This window comes from Neovison vison, chromosome 6, assembly GCF_020171115.1.
Source record: "Neovison vison isolate M4711 chromosome 6, ASM_NN_V1, whole genome shotgun sequence".
In the NCBI taxonomy this organism is placed as follows: Eukaryota; Metazoa; Chordata; class Mammalia; order Carnivora; family Mustelidae; genus Neogale; species Neogale vison.
Genome location: NC_058096.1, coordinates 96,840,402 through 96,860,107, shown reverse-complemented (window position 1 = coordinate 96,860,107; position 19,706 = coordinate 96,840,402). Strand labels below are relative to the sequence as shown.

Sequence of the window (19,706 nt, the reverse complement as noted above, 5' to 3'; positions counted from 1 at the left end):
TTTTTTAACCTATACATATTCATCTTTGGTCTGTTCAGAGCTAGTAATATATTCTATCCCATTCCCATGAACTCAGTCTCCTTCAATCTTTTTTTTTTTCAGTGTTCCAAAAATCATTGTTTATGCACCACACCCAGTACTCCATACAATACATGCCCTCCTTAATACCCACCACCAGGCTCACCCCTCCCCTCCAAACCCTCAGTTTGTTTCTGAGTCCACAGTCTCTCATGGTTCATCTCTCCCTCCAATTTCCCCCAACACTTCTCTTCTCCAATCACTAATTTCTAGGAACTCTTTCTTGAGCTCTCTGTATCCTTTCCTATATACACCATGTCTTTTAAATGGATGTAGAAATTTTTTTAACTCACAATGTCCTCCATGTCACCAAACTGTGGAAAGAGCCAAGATGCCCTTCAACACATGAATGGATAAAGAAGATATGGTCCATATATACAATAGAATATTATGCCTCCTTCAATCATTTCTAAAATTTAATCTTCCTTCAGTAACTATCTAATCAAATTCACCAGCTTCCCTTCCCCTTTCCATGGGATTTTCTTCTTTCCCGGTCTGGTTCAACTTTCACAGAACTCAAGCATACCCATTGCCCAAAAAGGTCAGTGGATATATGAGGAAAGATTCTTTTTTTCAAAGTCTGATGCAGGCTGGTGCAGCTGCTGATTACATGGCTAATGCAACATGAGATCACCTCTGTTGGCGAGCACAACCAAATGGGCTCATTTATGTGACACATTAGGTGACCCAAGGATACCTGTATGAGTTCTCCATGCTGTCTTTTGATGTAGATGCTTTTTTATATGTATACCAATCACCCTCACCATGTAAGCTGGCCCAAACTAGAGCCATTCTCTGAGATTCCCTTTCATTGCCAGAGTGCTGGCTAGTGAATCCAGTCACTTTCTGGATCTTACTCGAAAAATCCCCTGTCCTCCACTAAAGACTGGGAGTAGTTTTAGCCCTATATCCAATTCGCTGTGTTAGTCTGCCATGACTCTTCTCCCTTTCTTGATGCTCCAGAATTCCAAGATCCTCAAGACGAAAAGAGAATCAACAATGGAGATGGGTGGTTTGTTCATCTGTTCATTTATTCATCAAACATTTATTGGGCACATATATTCCAGACTCTATTCTAGGGAGTGCTAGAATATACCTGCTCCTAAGAAAGGACCTGACCTTAGTAATTTGTAATTTAGGGTAAATATTGGACTATATTTTTCCACTCTTTTGGAGAATATTTTCAATTAAACCCTAAGCTCTAATGGTGGAATGGAAGGCTGACTCTAATTAAAAGAATGATGGAGGAGAAAACAGACAAGGGAGCAGTTTGGAACTAGAAATCCTCCCCCCTGAAAGCGGCAGAGACTAATTAGTTGTTTACCAAGTTATTTTTTCCTCTCATGTATGTAACTAAAATACATTTCCAGCCTCCCTTGTGACTGAGTAATGGCCAATAGAATGTGGGCAGAAAAAGTACATGCCACTTTTGGGGCTGGTCCATAAAACCCTACAATGCAGAACTCTCTTTCCTTGGCCACTGTAGATAGGACTGTGAAACCGAAGAAGCCACAGGCAAAAGAAGCTTGGAGTCCCTGAATGACCATGTTGAAGGTCACCCCTCTAAAGACCCACATGAGCAAAAAACAAAATTCTCTTGCTTTAAATCACCGAGATCTGGATTTGGAGGTCTTTTGTTTTGGGTGTTTTTGTTGTTAAAATGCATAGCTTTACTCTACTGCACTGCCCTATATCATAACAGGTAGGCAGCTTGTTACTCTATCCACAATGCACACAATAAATTCTTGTGAACTCAGTGACTGAATAAACACTCCCTCAGAAACACTCAGTTTGTACACATTCTTTTCTACTTCACTCTCACTCATCCTTCTCCATACAGCTACCGGTGACTGCTCTCAAGCACACGTTTGTACCCACAATGGAAAAATAATATTTCAGGAGACCCACTGATGGCCCACGGAAAGCAGAACACAAGTATGTAGTTTTGATTGCAGCAAGAGAAATTTAGGCCATAAGAATTTCTAAATTATAAAGTTCATCAAAATAAACAATCAACAGATGAAGGTCATAAAATCTATACCTTGAAGATCTTGGATAAAGAGTTACCTATCTATGTTGTGCTGGATAAGTAGTTATTATCATTAAAACTTGGAGACTAACACTTAATTCTCCCAGATGGGCTGGCAGAAAAACCTCTAACTCAGAAACTCTGCCCAATCCAGGTCACCTTCATCAAGCCTAGATAGTGTTGAGTTCTTTACACCTCGATCTTGTGACAGTGCAGTGAGCCCAGCAAAGGCTGGCAGAGGTGGCGATAATGAGCAGGTAAAGTTTTCACAATAAAGATTTCTGGGGCAGTATATTTTTCTCTAGCTAACCTTCAATTCACAGTCACCCATATCAGGGATTTCCACAAAAACAGATGGAAAGGGGAAAGCTGTAAAAATAAATCAATTTTGAGATGTGTATAGGTATAAATATGTTTAATTTTCTTACTGAATAGACCAACTAAATGAGTGATTCATTATGAGAAAAATCCACTTCACCCTCAGTGGCAGACACTAGAACCATATTGCCCTTCTAAGGTCTACAAGATCGACGAGGGAAGGTTAAAATTCAAATCTGCCTTCTGGGACAACCAGGCTTATACATCCTCAGAAACTTACTGTGCATCCTCTGCTATTTGGAGATAGCCAAATCTGGTAAGACCAGCCAAAATCTTAAGCTGTATTATATTATGTTTCTCAGAAAAAAAAAATTACTGAATTTTTAGCAGAGTAGCTATCCATTTTTCTTATTTAAAGAAAAATCCAGTTTGATTCACGCCGAGTAGTCAGGGTATATAAAGCAAATAATAATTCATCAGCCCCAGAATTATGTTTTCATTTGTAAAGATTTTGCTCAAGATTTTTATTCATATATTCCAGCAAAATAATGTAATTTTGCATAGTTCTCATTCTTGCATGGTTGTATTTTAATAATAATAAAGTAATACAATAAGCATATCCTGTCTCCTCTTGATGAAAATATCAAGATTTATTTGCTAAATAAATAAATATTCAATAATGGATCTATGCTTAGTAATGTTTAATAGAAAAGTTTTCTGGATCAGATATCAATTACTCTAACACTTAGGTGGATAGAGTCATATTTTGCCTTTCCAATGCAATTTAACTCCCAGGAGTAAATATGTATGTTCAGAGGAATAATATATTGTTTTAAAATAGGCCTTTAAGAATTGCTTTTTACTGAAATTTATAACCCTGTTCTTGTTCAGCCATCATTCACTAGTAAGAATAATACATTCTTGTGCTTTCTAGAACAAGAAGTTAAAAATTCCTCATTTTATTCTTTTTTTCTTTAAAATGTTATAATTTTATCATGATCATGAGTTCTCAAGATCAGACTATTTCCTCTTTGTAACTCACTTTCTCAGATGGAAAAGGTTATAGAATTAAAGGCCTATTCCCCAATATTATTATGAACGTATTATGGCCAGGTTGGTTATAAAGATGATAAATCATCTTATATTTGTACCACAGTATTCTTGTTAGAAACAAAGAATCATTCCCAAAGTACAGAAATCCCTCATATAGAGAGCTAAATTCTCTGTTCTTAAAAATATAAAAATGTTGGGGCACCTGAGTGGCTCAGTCTTTAAATGTCTGCCTTCAGCTCAGGTCATGATCCCAGGGTCCTGGGATCAAGCCCCGCACTGGGCTCCCCGCTCAGTGGAAAACCTGCTTCTCCCTCTTCCACTCTTGCTTATATTCCCTCTTTGGTTGTCTCTCTGTCAAATAAATAAATTAATTAAATCTTTTAAAAATATATGAAAATGTTGGTCTTTCCAACTGGAAGTGCGGTTTTCTGGCACTCTTCGATCTTCTCAATGAACAGTTCACTTGTCCTTTGCAGTAGCAGGTTACAGCACTGTTTGCCTCTGGTCTCCATCATCTACTCTTACCTTCCATGATTGTACTTCTCCTGGACCTCCCTGGAACTTTAATTCATCCTGGTTGGTATGTTTTCTTATGGAGTCTGACTGAAGACAGATAGAGTGGCATTTAAAGAAATACCATTTAATAATCCAAAAATAAGTGGAAGTATTGTAAATTTTTACTGCAGCCTCTCAAAAAAAAAAATGGGTTGGGGCAAGATGGAGCTCTTACTGTGGGATACATGGCAGGAAGCAGGTTTTACAGGTACGGTACCCATAATGCTCAGCAAAACCTTGTGATACACATACACACAAATACATATATATGCATGCACAAATGCAGACACACACACTTATATGGCACCTTCTTTCCAAGTTCCCGCTCCCACTCAAAGCTCTCCAAATATTCTTCCCAAATTTATTCCTTCATAAATAGATTAGGTCCTTTCCAGTGTTAATCTGTAGGAATATTGTGAATGAAATAGTTGATCCTGTTTAATTCTAATAAGTATATAAAAATTTATAGAACACATTTTGTGTATTAATCTCACTTATGGCTTTATCACCCATCTCTTACTTTTCCTTTTGTTCTGTTTTCCTCAGACATTCTTGTACACTTTTTCTTATGTTACAAATATCTATGTAAGGCAAGTCATTACACTTCTACCATGGGATATAAAAAAACAAATAAGTAGATTACCAATCCAGATAGGCAGGGAAATTAAATTTTCAGTTTATGTAAGTCTTTTGTTTTTCATTCTTAGTTAACTATCCAAGAGTCACTTTCTATAAGATGTAGAATCTAACCAAAACTGAAAAAGTAGTAACTATGAAAAAGATCAAGAAAAATAATGCTAGTATATATTTAAGTTTAATTATTGGTAATAATGTCATAATACTGTTATCATAATAATGGCACCACCAAGATGTATTCAATTTTTCTATCTTTGTCTAGTTGTAAAAATTAATTCCTAATCCTCAAACAGTTGTGTCTTAAATAAGGAATATATTCTTCCCAGATTCTTGAAGAGTTTATGATTGCCTTGCATCTCAGCTATAATATTTTAAGGATTCCAAAGTATTTGCAGATATACTGAACTACTAGCTAAATCCCTATACCAGAAATCTTTGGTTTCAAGTGGAAGGAATCACAGCTCAAACTGACTTCAGTATATTATAAGTTTTAAAGGGGTAAGGAGAGGTATGGAACACATTGATTTTTATTATTGAAAGATCCACAGACGGCACTGCCTTTAAATGCAGATTAATCCCACAGCTTACTCACTGCTCTGTTTTCTGCTGTCAGCTTTATTCTCAAGTTCTGCCTGGTATTCCACTACCTATACCATCCCCTCAAGTGCTAGGATCTTGAGTAATAACAAAATGCTCAAATGTCATTACAGATCTCAAATCACACTGTCCTGAAGAACAGTGAGTGCCTCTTCCACGCAGTCCCTGGACTCACTCTTACTCATTGACCCAAATTGCACTTATGTTTATGATTGAACCAAAACTGAGGTCAAGGTAATGCCAGGATTGAGTGGTCTGCACCAGTTAGGCCTCACTTTTAGAGCAGATAGAGATTAAGAAATTTGCCAAGAGGAAAAAGAAGTAAGGAGAGAAGGCGTAGTAGGTAACCAACCAAGAAATGTCCATTCTAAGTCTTATATCCTGCAAAAATATAGCTGGGGGCACTTGGGTAGCTGAGTCAGTTGAGTATGTCTGACTCTGGATTTTAGCTCAGGTCATGACCTTGAGGTTGTGAAATTGAGCCCCATGTCAGCCTCTGTGCTCAGTAGGGTATCTGCTTAGGATTCTCTTGATTCTCTTTCTCACTCGCTCGCTCTCTCTCTGCCCCTTCCCTACTCTCTAGCTCTCTCTCTCTCTCTCAAATAAACAAATATTTAAAAAATCTGTTTATGGGATTATAACAACATTGTATTATTTCTCTGACTGTGACTCTAATAATATTAAAGGGAATAACCGTATCTTTAATGTTTGTATTGTCTCAGGTCTACATTGGTGGGGATAAAATTAAGAAACTCTCCCAGAATCAATACAGTACAGCAAATTAAACATAAAACTTTGGAATCAACATAAATTCCAGGTGAAATGGAAATGAACTAAGCATAAAAATCCTGTGGGATTATTTGTTTTTTCAAAGTTTATATATGGTCTATGAGACCAACCTTAAAAATTCAAAGATCGGTTTTGAATCAGAGAAGACCAACAACCTGAAGTGAAAATTAAGAATCTCAGGAATGGAAACCAAATTTTTCCATTTGCATCCAGACCTCTATAATGAAGGTCAAAGGGAAAATGCAGCTTTTTATATGAAGATTCATTATACATAGAGCTTTCTCACACATCAAATGCAAAAATCAAAATATGCTATGTTTTTAAAAGTAGAAACTGTTTTATTATTTATGGGAGGCAATAATGATAACTTAGCTGCAAAGCTGCTGCCTTTTGCTATTTTCTTGCTGATGTGAATTTGTGGATAACTTCCAAGATAGAAGTATTGGCATTAAAAGGAGTACAAGATAAAACTCAGAAAATGGTTGGAAAAGAACTAATGACAAAGTGTTGGCATTACGAAGATACTGTAGAAGCTAAACTCTGAAACTGATCAGTAAAAAGAAGTCATATAACACTGACATGGTCCCATCTCATACTGAGCAATTGGGACCTTTAGAAATGAGATTTTGCTCCAACCCAAAATGTCAGAACATTTTGTTATGGACAAAGGGCAGAGAAATGACATAGATGCCAGAAAATAGAGAAGGAAATGAAACTTAGAGAAAGGTGATGATAGAACACTAACATATCTGCATACTTCTAAAAGAGTTTTTAAATTTTTTGTGCTTTTTCTTTTTTAAAAAAATTTGCTTTGTAAAGTTCATTCGTAGTTTGTTGTCTGTGCTTATGATGAGGTGTCCAACAGAAAACACTGATGCTGATGGCCTCTACATTTTGTACTTTACTTCCAGAGAGCTTATATTTTACAGATTTTTAACTTCATAACAGTTAAAGCTATTTCTCATATATATAGATGAGTCTGCTGATCTACAATCAATATTTCATGTTTGTGCAGATGCTTTTCTGGTGATGCCGACAGTTTCGCTAAGTCATACTCTCTCTATTAACCCAATCTTTTTGTGACTATGAGTTTGTCTTTCTCAGAGAACAAGCTGCGACAAAGGTACAACCCAAATATGAAACTGATTTTTCCATCCAGGCAAAGCTACTCTGTTCATTTGAGCATTTTACTCCATTGAGTTATGCAATACTTATTATTTTACTTCCTTCACCCTTCATAAGTTAAACAGAAACCACTTGAGATTTAGGTAAAATAAGGACCAAAGTCTGTGTGATATTTATTTCTAAGCTTAGTGACAAAGAAATAAATCATATCTCAGAAGCTCTGAACATTTTATTCGTTCTTTCTGAAGTTCTTTTTTTGAAAAAGATTTTTTGAAGTTCTTTTTTTTTTGATCATTAAAAATTCAGGGTTTGGAAAAGTTTGTTTTTAGATTCAAATATTGATGAGCACCTACTAGATGCTTAGGCATGGGCATAACTTAAAAATAACTTAAAAGAGGATTAAAACTTGTTAGGGAGATAAGACATACTCCCATGAAACCTTAGGAAATTCACTCTGGAGTGAATAATATAGATTTCTTTAAGAGTTTGAAGAGTGATGTTGAAATATTCAGGTAAACCTGCATGGACAAGATGGGACTTAAATTAGGTACATCTGGAAAGATAGTCATCAACTGAATAAAGAGAAAAAGAGAATATGTAAGTGTTTCTTAGAAAAGAAGTTTTCTGAACAAAGAAAAGTTCAGAAGCAGGATAAGCACAGGCTGGTACAAGTTAGTGAAATCAGCATAGTGGATGATAAAGGTTTATTATATTAGAGGAAATGTAGGAATTGGGTAGAGACTGTGAAACAGATACACACAGTTGAGAACCTTGAATACCAAGAAAGAAGTCACTAAAGTTCCTGAGAAAGTATGTGGCAAACACAAAGGCAATGTTCCAGAAATATTCCTTGCATGGTGGGGTGGCATAAAATGATAGTGGTGGCAGTGACGTTGGCTGGGAAACTTTTTCTGTAATCCAGATATTATGTGACAAGAAATTTGACCAGGATGGTAGCAATGGTTATGCTAAGAAAGAAGTTAATATGAGATGTATTACAATGGGCAGACTTAATTAGTTTTTGAGACTCACTAAATGTCAGAGATAAGAAGAAAGAAAAGTCAACAATGGCTTCCAGATTCTAAGCCCAAATAATTTGGGTGAATAATGGTTATCCTAACAACACATCGGTGAAAAACAGGGAAGAGGGAAGTTGTGGAAATTATGAAAATCACTTTTGAAGAACATATTTGCTCCCTTCTGGTGATTTCTTTAATGATGAGCCAATAGCAATGTACCAGGAGACATTTGGAAACGCTGGGTTTGAATTTGGCGACGATTTTTCAGACCAGACTAGAGCTTTGATCTCTAACTTTTTGCTTAGAAGTAAGAGGGGAAGCCACAAAAATTGAGAAAGCCCCCAGGAGTGTGTATATGAAGAACTCGTCAGTGAGCCAGGGACCGCCTGGAAGAGTACTAACTGAGAAGGCAGGAGGAACAACGGAGAAAGAGAAACTGGGAGGTGTGTGTGTGTGTAGGAGAGAGGGTGAAATACAGAGAGAGACAGAGAGAAAGAAAGTAAAGAGACTGTCACTGTACTCCAGGGAGGTGACTTCAAGGAGGAGGAGGGCAATACTAAAGAAGGTCAAGCTGCATGAATGACTTGAAGACCTGAAAACTGGTCAGTTCCAGAGTTCTGTGGTACAATGAAAGGTTCTTGATAAAGGGCAAACTTCATCCTCTTTTGCTGAGGTGAGACATCTTTCAAAAAGAATTGCAAGATTATGTTTCTATGCAAGAAACTTAATCTGCATAATCTATCTTTGATATATTTTTTTAAAGCATCGTTGGTGGTAAAAATTTGGAACTATGTCATACCTGCAAACTGATTTTTTAATGATAAATGTGGCCATGGTCATCTAAATTTCATCTCTAATTGCGATAAATTGTAAAAGGATGCATTAAGGTACTTATTTCTTTTCAGTTCTTCTGACATGACAGAAGCAAAGAAGACATTTTTAATCAATTCAACTTTCCTACCAAAGAACAAAAAAATACAATCTGGTTAACTTTCATATCCATCAGGGGCACAGGGCTTTTCGGACGTAGGTAGAGGTTTATGAGCATAAAATTGAGAACAATTAGCACTCAAATTAATGTTACATGAGATTCAACATCTGGTAAGTATGTTGTCATTTTGGGTCATAGACCACCTGCTAGGCTAAATGTTCATACAATTGCAATTTACTCTGCATACAAATCGAATAAGAATGATACTTTAAAAAATATTTTTTTCTAAACTTAACAGTATGAATATAGGGGCCTCTCACATTTTAAAACATAGCCTGGAATTTAATAATAGATCAAACACATAAGATGAAACATACAGGGTCGAAAGGAGCAGAAAATAGTTCTATTTTTGCTAGCATATTTTATAATAAATTAGCTATAGTGCTCACATTAGTTTCACTAGTCAATCTAATCACTGCAACTATTAGTATCAGTCTCCTCTTTGTCCCCCAAATATTTATGAGCAAGAAGACGTCAACCTTTCAAAGTTCTCCTGTTATTTATATAATCGAGCTCTCAAACATCTGGCTACTTCTGGCAATAGAGCTGACTGGAAAATGACAAATCTCAAGATGCTCCCCACAAATCCACTCTAAACACCAGCTTATGGGCTGCACACCCCAATCAGTTCTGGACTTTGCCACTCTGGGGCCTCCTGTCACTTTAGTGTAGACCTTAAAGTTTTAAAGGTGTCCTGCCAGGAGCCCTCTCTGTGCTAACAGGTTTCAGCCGTGGGATCCAGAAGCTTCTATGTCTGAATGCTCCTTTCTGGGTTTGTGTGGCGGTCAGAGCAGCCACACCAATTCTTGGGGACTCTAGTCTTCCAGAGGTACCCAAGAAGCCAAGAACATCTCCATAGGACAGTCCCCAACATCATCCCCAGAATGGCCCATGGATGCCTGCAAGCCTTCTATGTCAGGGAGCAAAAGCAGATGAAAGAGCAAACCATAGCCAGGGATCACATATCTTCCGGCCTCAATCTCCAGAGTATGTCAATTCCTGAAGATGCTGACAATTTATAAATGTTGGCATCTTATAGAGAACTAAAGGATGAACACGAAAGAAATGTGATGACCGTGTATCAGGGTGAGTTAGTGGCCTTTTGATTTCTCAGCAAAACTGGCAAGCTCTTCCTGTATTGTTCAGAGCAAGACAGTATTCAGTTGGAAGCAGAGGGTGTGTCTGTGATGATCTAATGCAGATTTCAAAAGCAAATTTCCTGCACTTTTGAGATTGAAATGCAGAAATCACATTTTTATCTTGTTTATAGAAATGAGACATCCTTTTAAAAAGAAGCCGTTTGTAATTCAAACACCAACTCAAGAGGCATGTTCAAGCTGCACGTTAAAACCCACAAAAGTTACTCTCTTCATTCTGAGAACTCTGTGTGCTTGCTATACTTTTCTAGTTAGGGTAGGAAATGTTCTACCCAGAATCATTGGCAAAAACCATTGGTTTTCAGAGTGATCATTATTGTCATGGCTAAATTGTCCTGGGGATAGTTTTGGGAGTTAAGTTTTGACATCCAGCTGCCTTTCAGTTCTGGTCCCTCCCATTTGCTCACTGTGTGATCTTAGGAAAGTTTGCAACGTCTTCTTAAAGCTCAATTTTGCCATCTGTAAGCTTGGCATAATAATATGCCCTGTCCTGCCTGGTTCTTGAGTGAAAAAGGTAATCCTGAAAAAGCATATGGAACAGAGGTTCTAAATAATAATCTCAGGCCAGATAAGCCCTCAATAATCTCAAGGGATTGACTGATTTTGAGTCATCATGGAAAGACTAAAGCATGTCTAATATATTTTGTTCTGTATCTTTGAAACAAGGATATTTTGTGATATTTTTAATTTTTTTTCAATAATGAGCATACACGTTAACTCTCTGTTTGACAAGCATACCCTATTTTCTTAACCAAAATGTGCCAAAGAGCTTTGAGAAATTATTGTTCTGGGGAAGGGTTGAAGAGGGCTATTGCATGTGAGGTGTAGAATAGGGTACAGACATGAGGATGGGTGGTCAGTATCCCATGCTCCAAATAGAACAGCTCTATTTTAGCAACTTTAAATATTGGGCTTAGTAAATTTCTTTTTGAACGAAGGATTCTGCAGCTAAAAACAGGAATGGAGGATGCCAGGGAGGGTGGATAAAAACACTCATGGTTTACTACATCTATTTTTTTTTAAGATTTATTTATTTTAGAGAGAGACAGTGCACAAGCAGGAGAGGGGCAGAGGGAGAATGAGAGAGAATCTCAGGCAGATTCTGTGCTGAGCTTAGAGCCCCATCTCAACCCCAGGACCGTGAGATCATGACCTAAGCCAAAATCAAGAGTTAGCCACTTAACTGACTGCACCACCCAAGAATCCCACATTTATTATTTTTTAAGGACATATGACAGATAAATAATGAAGGCTATATCTGAATCATTACCATTTAAGTTCTGATTCTACATTAAAAATTGACCTTTAACTAAATCATAATTCAAGGATATTTGGAATTCCATTTTTTTCCCTTTCTGGCAGCGTTAAGTAGGGAGAGCTCATTAAACCCTCTGCTCCTCATCGTTCATTTGTGAAGTCTATCACAATCAAAGTGTTATTACTCAGAATGGAAGTGAATTAAGTGAATCTGGCCACCAAGACTCCATGGATGACATTTGTCCCTATATCGAAAGTAATCAAGAGCCTAGCAAGCCTGAAGCAAAATACAATGGTTAGGTCTGTGGTCTCTGGAGTCAGACCGCCAGGTATGAATCCTGCTTTGTCCACTTATAGGTTATGTTCTTGTGAACGTCACCTCCCATCTGTGTACTCAACTTCCTATTCATTAAATGGGGAAAATAGCACCAATTTTGTAAAGTTACCATGAGGATTTAAAAAGACATTGCACAGGAGCGCCTCGGTGGCCCAGTCAGTTAAGCCCCCCAAGCCATGATTTTGCCTGGGGTCATGACCTCAGGGTCTTGGGACCCAGCACCACATTGGGCTCTGCACTCAGAGTGGAATCAGCTTGTCCTTCTCCCTTGCCCCTCCCCGCTGCTTACTCATTCTCTCTCTCGCTTTCCCTCCCTCTACCTCTAAAATAAATAAATGAATAAAATCTTTAAAAAAAGAGACAATCTGCCCAAACTACTTAGAACAAGGGAAAGTAGTAAGTAAGTACTCAGTAAATAATAGCTCTCAAGGTCATTAAGTATGTGAGTTTGTTTTACGACCATTTTCCTGACCCTAAAATTATTTCCAAGTCTAATTGTGAAAGTCAGTACATTTGTCATTTCAAATTTTTTTCAACTATGGGAGGGATGTAACTAAGTTAGCATGATAGATTTTAATTCTCACTTGGTAATTGTTCCCTTTCCTTTCATATAACATTATTTCTTTAAATCTTAAACTTTGAACAGAAAAATCAAATTCTCTTGAAAAGAGCACACAGAAAACTATTAAGCCTGCAAGCTGGTCCTGAATTTTCTATTATTTTGAATATGGAGAAAGTAATCCATATAATCCAACCATATTTTACTAATTGTTCTGTGTCTTTATATTTTAAGAAAAGTATAAATAATGAAATGTGATTTTGATATATCATCTATTTGACATTTTAATGCATATACTTTTACTTTGCACATTTAATATTTATATTTATCATGTCTTCCAAGTACAATTCCTGAATAGGAGGAAAAAATACCCTTTGTTATCAAACTCTTTAGTTCATTTCCTATTGTATTTCAGATCTTCAAGGACTCCACGTATTGCCCCAGACAGTTGACTGGTCATCTTTTCCTCCCCAACAATATCTCTTGACTCTTGGGTTCAAAAACAAAGAAGATGGGAAATTTTTGGAAAAATTATCAAGTAGGAAGCTGCCTACATTTACAGGTAAATCACCTGAACTTATTATTATCATTTAATGCTGTTATAAGGCAGGAATTGTGCTTTCTTCATCAAGTCTTATTCATCATAAGGCCTAGCATATAGTAGGGGGGTAGCCCCCAAAATATGTTTGTCAAGTTATAATGAACTCCTTTCAGTCTTCTTTGTGGGTTAGTTACCAATATCTGGGATTCAGTTTCCTCTAAGACCAATGCAATTCTAGAGTGCCTGCCTCCCTCACTCCAACCATCTCATCCCAACCATGCTATTACCAGTGCCTAAGCACAGGGCACTTAAAGAATGTAAGTTTTTGTCATCATCCATTAACAAAAATTATCCAAAATACTTGTGTAAAATCAAAAATACAGCCAATGAAAACCTTAAATCACTTGGATTATCTGTTATATTTCTATTTGTTCTACTCTTTTCTTATGTAATTTACCAAGAGCTTAAATCTCCTGAGGAGTTACTATACTTTAATGGTATTCAGTAATTCTGTTGAAACTTCCAAAACTCAAGAAAATATTTACATGGAGTCGAAGTTTCAGATTTGTGGGCAAAATTCACAACTGGGTTGAATTTATTCCTTCACCTCTACCCACATAATTAAGGATTTGTGTTTTGTCTGACACTCTGTCCTCTGAGGCTTATCTCAACTTCAAGCTACATTCAAAGTCAATGGGATCTGCACACTTGAGTAATACCTCGAAGGAACAAGACAACAATCAGACACATTTATGACAACACTTTTTCACAAGTCAGGGAAAACGTACCCTGCTGAGAGGGATGAATTGTTATAGGCTGTCTCTTAGATCTCTCAATCAGGAAACACAACAAAATGAATAAATGATAGTCTCTAAAGGGCAATGTCTCCTCTGCCTTTCTCCTCATAGATCTTTCATTGCTATGCATGTGGTCTAGGGATGGTGCTAGTTTCTACACTAAAAATTTCATATCTATTAACATTGAGATATCTGTTTATAGCTTGCTAAAGAAAGCATTTGGAAATGGAAGCCTGGAAAAAGTAGTATAAAAGTTTATTGTTACAATTTTTAGAACATAAAACTCCCTTCGGTCTGCTGACCAAAGAAGACACAGTGAGACACATGGAGACAATGGGGAAGCGAATCTTGCCAATACTGGATTTTATTAGAAGCACCCAACTGAATGTAGGTATATGAGTCTTTTATATTTGTCCAATGCACAAATATTAGGCAATTCTAGAAGTACGGAAAGTTTATGGCACAAATATTGCAAGTGTTAGAGGAGTTTAGAAACATTCACAGTTAAATCTCATCTGCAAAACCAAGCAAAGTTTAGCTAATGATTTTATTTTATTTATTTTATATTTTAAAACATACAACAATGCTACACTTCGCAATTTCCAGCATTTATTAGGCTAGTGGCTCTTTGAAGAGCCTTTTTGTGTGCGTGTCTGTGTGTGCGCCTTCCTACTATCTAATTCAAGTTTGCAGTACATTTCCTACTTCAAATCAAAAACAAAATTTTAATAAATATAGTGTTTCCCTATTTCATATCCTGGGCTAGCATACATAACTATTTTGTTACCTACACAAGAATTTGGAGTTTTCAAGCTAGTGCCTCCATACCACACTGATAAATTAGAGGCTTCCCGATGCATTGGCAATTGATCTTTGTACACCCTTAGGGTAAGTTATCTAATCCCTTTTTCTGATCTGGGGAAAATATGCCCTTTTACTTTTCAGTGTTAAAAAGCCCAAAATAATACCTGGATTTTGCTGTGCTGTTTTACAAAATTTAAGCCATTACACTGAAAGTACATAAAGGGAACTTCTCATTAAAGGGCTATAAAGGCTGCATATTTCCCCTTTTTAAAATATTTTTCAAAAGGCCTGTAAGCTGGAAATTTTGAGGAATTTTCTTTTTGTGGCTTTTGTATTACATCATTGATTTGCTGTTCTTACCTTACAAGGGGAACCAAGGGGGTCATCACAAACAGCTACTTAACATCTGTTGAGCAGTTTATCTGCTCAATAACATTATTCAGCATTTTAGAAAAGCTATAAAACCCCTAATCTATTTGCACGATTTGTAATTCTATGCATTACAAATACAAAAGCACATTTTTATCAATTTTCCTACCACCAGAGCTCCCCCCCTTCCCATAACTCTGCTCCACTCGATTATCTCCCCTATATTTCTCTTATGAAGAAATTCATTTCCATTTTCTCACAGTTCTAGAGGACAGAAGTCCAGGATCATGGTATCAGCATGGTCAAGTTCTGATGAAAGCCCTCTTCCTGGCTTGTAGACTTCCATCTTTTCTCACATGGCAGAGAGCAAACTCTCTGGGATCTCCTCCTATAAGGACATCAATCCCATTATGGGGCCTCCACCCTCATGACCTTGTCTAATCCCAAAGGCCCCATCACCATACCATCACATTGAGGGTTAGGACTTTAATATATGAATTTTGGGTGGACACAAACATTCAGTTTACAGCAATCTCATTGGCTTTACCACAAGCTTTAGGTCCTGTTCTCCAAATTACCCTTTATCATAACCTCCTTTAGCCACACACCATCACCAAACTCCCCATCTTAATTAGAGATCCACATTCATCATCCCTGTCATCATCAGACCTTTATACATAATAGAATCTTTGATAACAAGAACCATCACCATAGAGCATTATTTTTCCTCATCGGTTCATGGTAAGCCTAGCAGAGCCAATGTACTAGAAGTTGTGGAAGTGATCTGCCTGTGTCCTGGCTCGTTGGGGGCAATACCTGCCATACCTTGTTACTCGTCAGGACACTGGCCACATCACCTCTTGCCAGCTCATACCTCAGTGTTCTGTGTTCAGGTTGGGCCTATCTAGGCATCACACACTTTTTAAGTGTTCTTAACTCATTTTTTTCACCCTCCAAAGGGCATTCTAGCCACTTAGAGATTGGTATACGCATGTATCTTTATGTGTCTATAAAGGATATTTGAAAACCATAACTAAGATTCTTGGCATCTAATTAATAACTGAATCCTTTAAAATTAGTCAGTACCACTTAGCTAAGTGCAAAGAATTTTATCAACATTTCTATGCTAGCTTCTGTGGGAATTAACAGATTTTAGAAGATTATCTCAAAGAGTGTTTAATGGAACTGAAGCAAGTGAGCTCGAAGGTATCCAGGGACCACAAACATATCGAAATATTGGCCTCTAGGTTTTTTATTATATGCCCAACCACAGCTTAATAAAGCAGGACTGAATAAAATTGGCTGCAAAGGTAACCTAGATTAATGAAGCAAGTAATGAATTGGTGAGTAGAAATTATTCGTACATGGTACCATTAACTGTGACTCAAGAAGCACTCAACAGTGTTTTTAAGATTCCCTGAAGTGTGTTTTTTCTTATCACATAGCAAATGCTGTCCACTTGAATGTCTGGGTATTGCACTGTTCTTATTAGTTGTCACCTTCACTTGTGATGCCTATAGATGAAGACTTTTGTCCATAGATGTGCTCTGTCAGTATAACCCGAAGGCAAATCATTTAACCTCTGAGCTCTTTTTTCTCATTTATTAAATAAGCTTATATCTGCCAGGCCAACTTCACAGAGTTGTTCTGAGACCCCAAGTACATAATCCATGCTGAAGCACTTTGTTAAGCATTACAAATTGCAGAAGTTTTTAATTGTTTATATTGGTTTTTAGTGTGCTTTGACAAAAGGACTATTTTATAGACCTTTCTCTTTCTTGACTCAAGTGTGTACTCTGAAATTATATATTCTTCTAAAATGAAGATTATGCAGATGTCCTACAGATTTCTAATTTTTTTCCTTATATCACTAATGTGCACAGAACTACTCACAAAGCCAGGATTAGAGGTGTTATCTCCAGCCATGGAGTAGATCTACTAACCACAGCAGGCCTTCCCAGGGAACGTGAATTTTCACCGCTTGCCATAAGATGACGGAGGTTTCTATGTATCAGGCAACGATTCTCCTTACACTCTGATCCCAGTTTCCTTACTTTATAGATTCCTTTACTAGACATAAGTAACCATGGCCATACAAGAATGATTTTGACATTGTAAGAGTTATAATTTAAAATATTCTACCGCTTCCTACATGGTGGCTTTTAATCCTACTGAACATCAGTCCCATTCAACCAGTAGCTCTGTTCTAATGGTATTTTTCCTTCTCTGGATCCTTGTCCTAATGATTTCATGTGCTACCCGATGCCACTGTGCTTTTCCATTCATTAACTTTATTGGCTGCTGTCAGTTTCAAACCTTATGTACTGTGCTTCCTGGGCTAAATGTTAAAGAGTTAAAATAATAAAATCTCTTGCCGTGCATGAAGTCTTCTTCACAGGCTGACTTGCCAAAAAATGACCTAACCATGTTTTTAATACCTCATTAATTTTACTTTTAATTTCCTCTAAGTGAAGCATAAAAAAATGTTTACATATACACATTTGAAATGAACAGTAATATGCGTTTTCTATCCCTTTTTGGCAATTAATGTTTGTATATGTATGTCAAATGGAATTACAGCCCAAAAACTTGGGCTCTGCTTTCTGGTGGTATTATGTAGTATCACTTATCTGCAAAACATTTAACCATACCTGCTATTACATGTAGGCAATTCTCTGACTGAAGCCTTCATTTAAGCTTGCTATTTACCTAACCTTCATTATACCTGTGTGAGGTTTTAGTTTCAATCTTGGCCACTTTATTACCCTCTCTCCAGCAGTTAAAGACCCCTTTGATCATTCCTGAAGTCTCATGGGTGGGGTGGGGGAGGGACTACTTCTCCTTTAGATTTAGCTCCTGGTAGCATTACACGTTTAAGCTACCTCATCCCTCGTTATTTCCTTTATTTTCTTAAAGCAACAGCATTAAAACATTCTGCCTGGCCTTAGATGGCAATTTGTATCTCTTTTTCACTTTGTCTCTCAAAGACCCCCATCATGTATAGGTAAAATATTAATTTATTAGTTTCCTGATGAAAAACTACATTGTTTCCCCAAAACTGCATTGGCTTTAGGAGAGGAGGAGGATAGGTGACTATTAGCAGTCAACTATGTTCTGTCCTTGGTATCTGATTCGCATGGAGCACTTCCTGTTTTGTTATGCATCCAACAATCTAGCTAACAAAGCACCATTGCCTTCCACTATTTTTATTTTCCTGATGTTTTGGAAAATTACACTGATAGATTATGTTCCCGAGCAGACTGCTGCTGTTTCTGCTCTTTGGAGTTGAGTCACTACACTACTTTCCTACAAGGAGCCCCATTGTTTATTTTAAAGAAGAACAAAGAAAGCAATTTTTCTTCAGAAAGAAAACGGTTTCTCCTGCAACTTGCTTTTCTCTATTTGACAGTATCCCATTGTTTAGCTGCATGTTTAAACTGAATGGGTAGACTAGCTATTTTGTCAAGTCAAAGAAGGAATCCCAATTCCACGATTTGCAGTCATCTCTCCTATAGGTTTATAGGTTTTCAGATAAATGATTAATCATAAAGAACAAATTAGCAGGGATAGAAGGACATTATTCAAGTGATATAGATAGGTGTTAGAGAGACACACAGCAAATACAATGTAATGGTGCTCAATCTTTCTGTATTACCAAGATTCTAGAAAAGTGCCAAAATATGAGTATGACATTTCAGAAGGAACTGCTTTGCAAATTCAAGTTGAAATTCAGATGCTCTTTAGTAATGTTAGTTTCTAATAATTTTTCTCTTTAGAAGAGATTTTCTTTGAAGAAGAAAAAATCATGTCTGCCTTCTCTAATGTCTGGGGAGAAAAATCTGTTTTATAAGCATACACAGATTAAAATAGTCCTTGTTCAGATACTAGCCTTTCAGATGGCAGTTTATTCAACTTCCGTTTGAAATATTAGAAGATTGGGGGTAGGAGGGCACCTAGCTAAAATTAATGTTTCTAGGACCACATATCAAGAGATAGATGATTCACCCAGTAAGGCCCAGGACTCTGCCTAGTTAACAAAACCTCGTGATTCTGGTCCAGGTGGTCCAGGAGGAACCCTATGATAAAGGAACACTGGTCAACCAGACTTTCTCTTCTGGTTCCAGGATGCAGAATGCAATTGACAAATTAAATCCTCCTGTGACTTCCCACTTCTTATCACCCAACAAACACGGCAGAAACCCAAAGCTTTTCTGTTAACCCTTAGATAAACTTTATGCCCCCCTTTCCCCAATAGAAATGAGAATTTTGTGATAAACTTTACATTAAGCATTACAGTTTGTATTAAAATTTTTAGAGAAGGTCATGTCTCCTCTTTTATGGCTGGCAGTAGAAAAACACATAACTGGGCCAGCTTATCAAAGGTATCCCCCATTGTTAGAAAGCCCAAAATAAGGTGCCTGGGTGGCTAAGTAAATTAAGCATTTGCCTTTGGCTCAGGTCATGATCCCAGGGTCCCAGGATCAAGTCCCACAACAGGGCTCCCTGCTCAGCAGGGAGTCTGTTTTCATCTTCTGCCTGCCACTCCCCCTGCTTGTGCTCTCTATCTCTCTCTGACAAATAAAATCTTTTTTTAAAAAATCCCAAAATACTATGGGGGGTGGTGGTCTCTACAAATGTACACAGTAGCCTGTTTCAAGATGGATTTTATCAGTTGTTGGGATGGTTCAAGGAACC

General features: G+C 37.2%; 1 protein-coding gene across 1 annotated transcript in view; it reads left to right on the top strand.

Moving 5' to 3' along the window:
* Positions 1 to 19,706, top strand: part of SPATA16 (spermatogenesis associated 16) — a 229,842-nt gene that overhangs the window by 167,685 nt on the left and 42,451 nt on the right. Inside the window, exons 6-7 of the mRNA XM_044255113.1 lie at positions 12,916 to 13,062; positions 14,113 to 14,225. Coding sequence (XP_044111048.1) covers positions 12,916 to 13,062; positions 14,113 to 14,225 — 260 coding nt within the window. The remainder of the gene's footprint in view (positions 1 to 12,915; positions 13,063 to 14,112; positions 14,226 to 19,706) is intronic.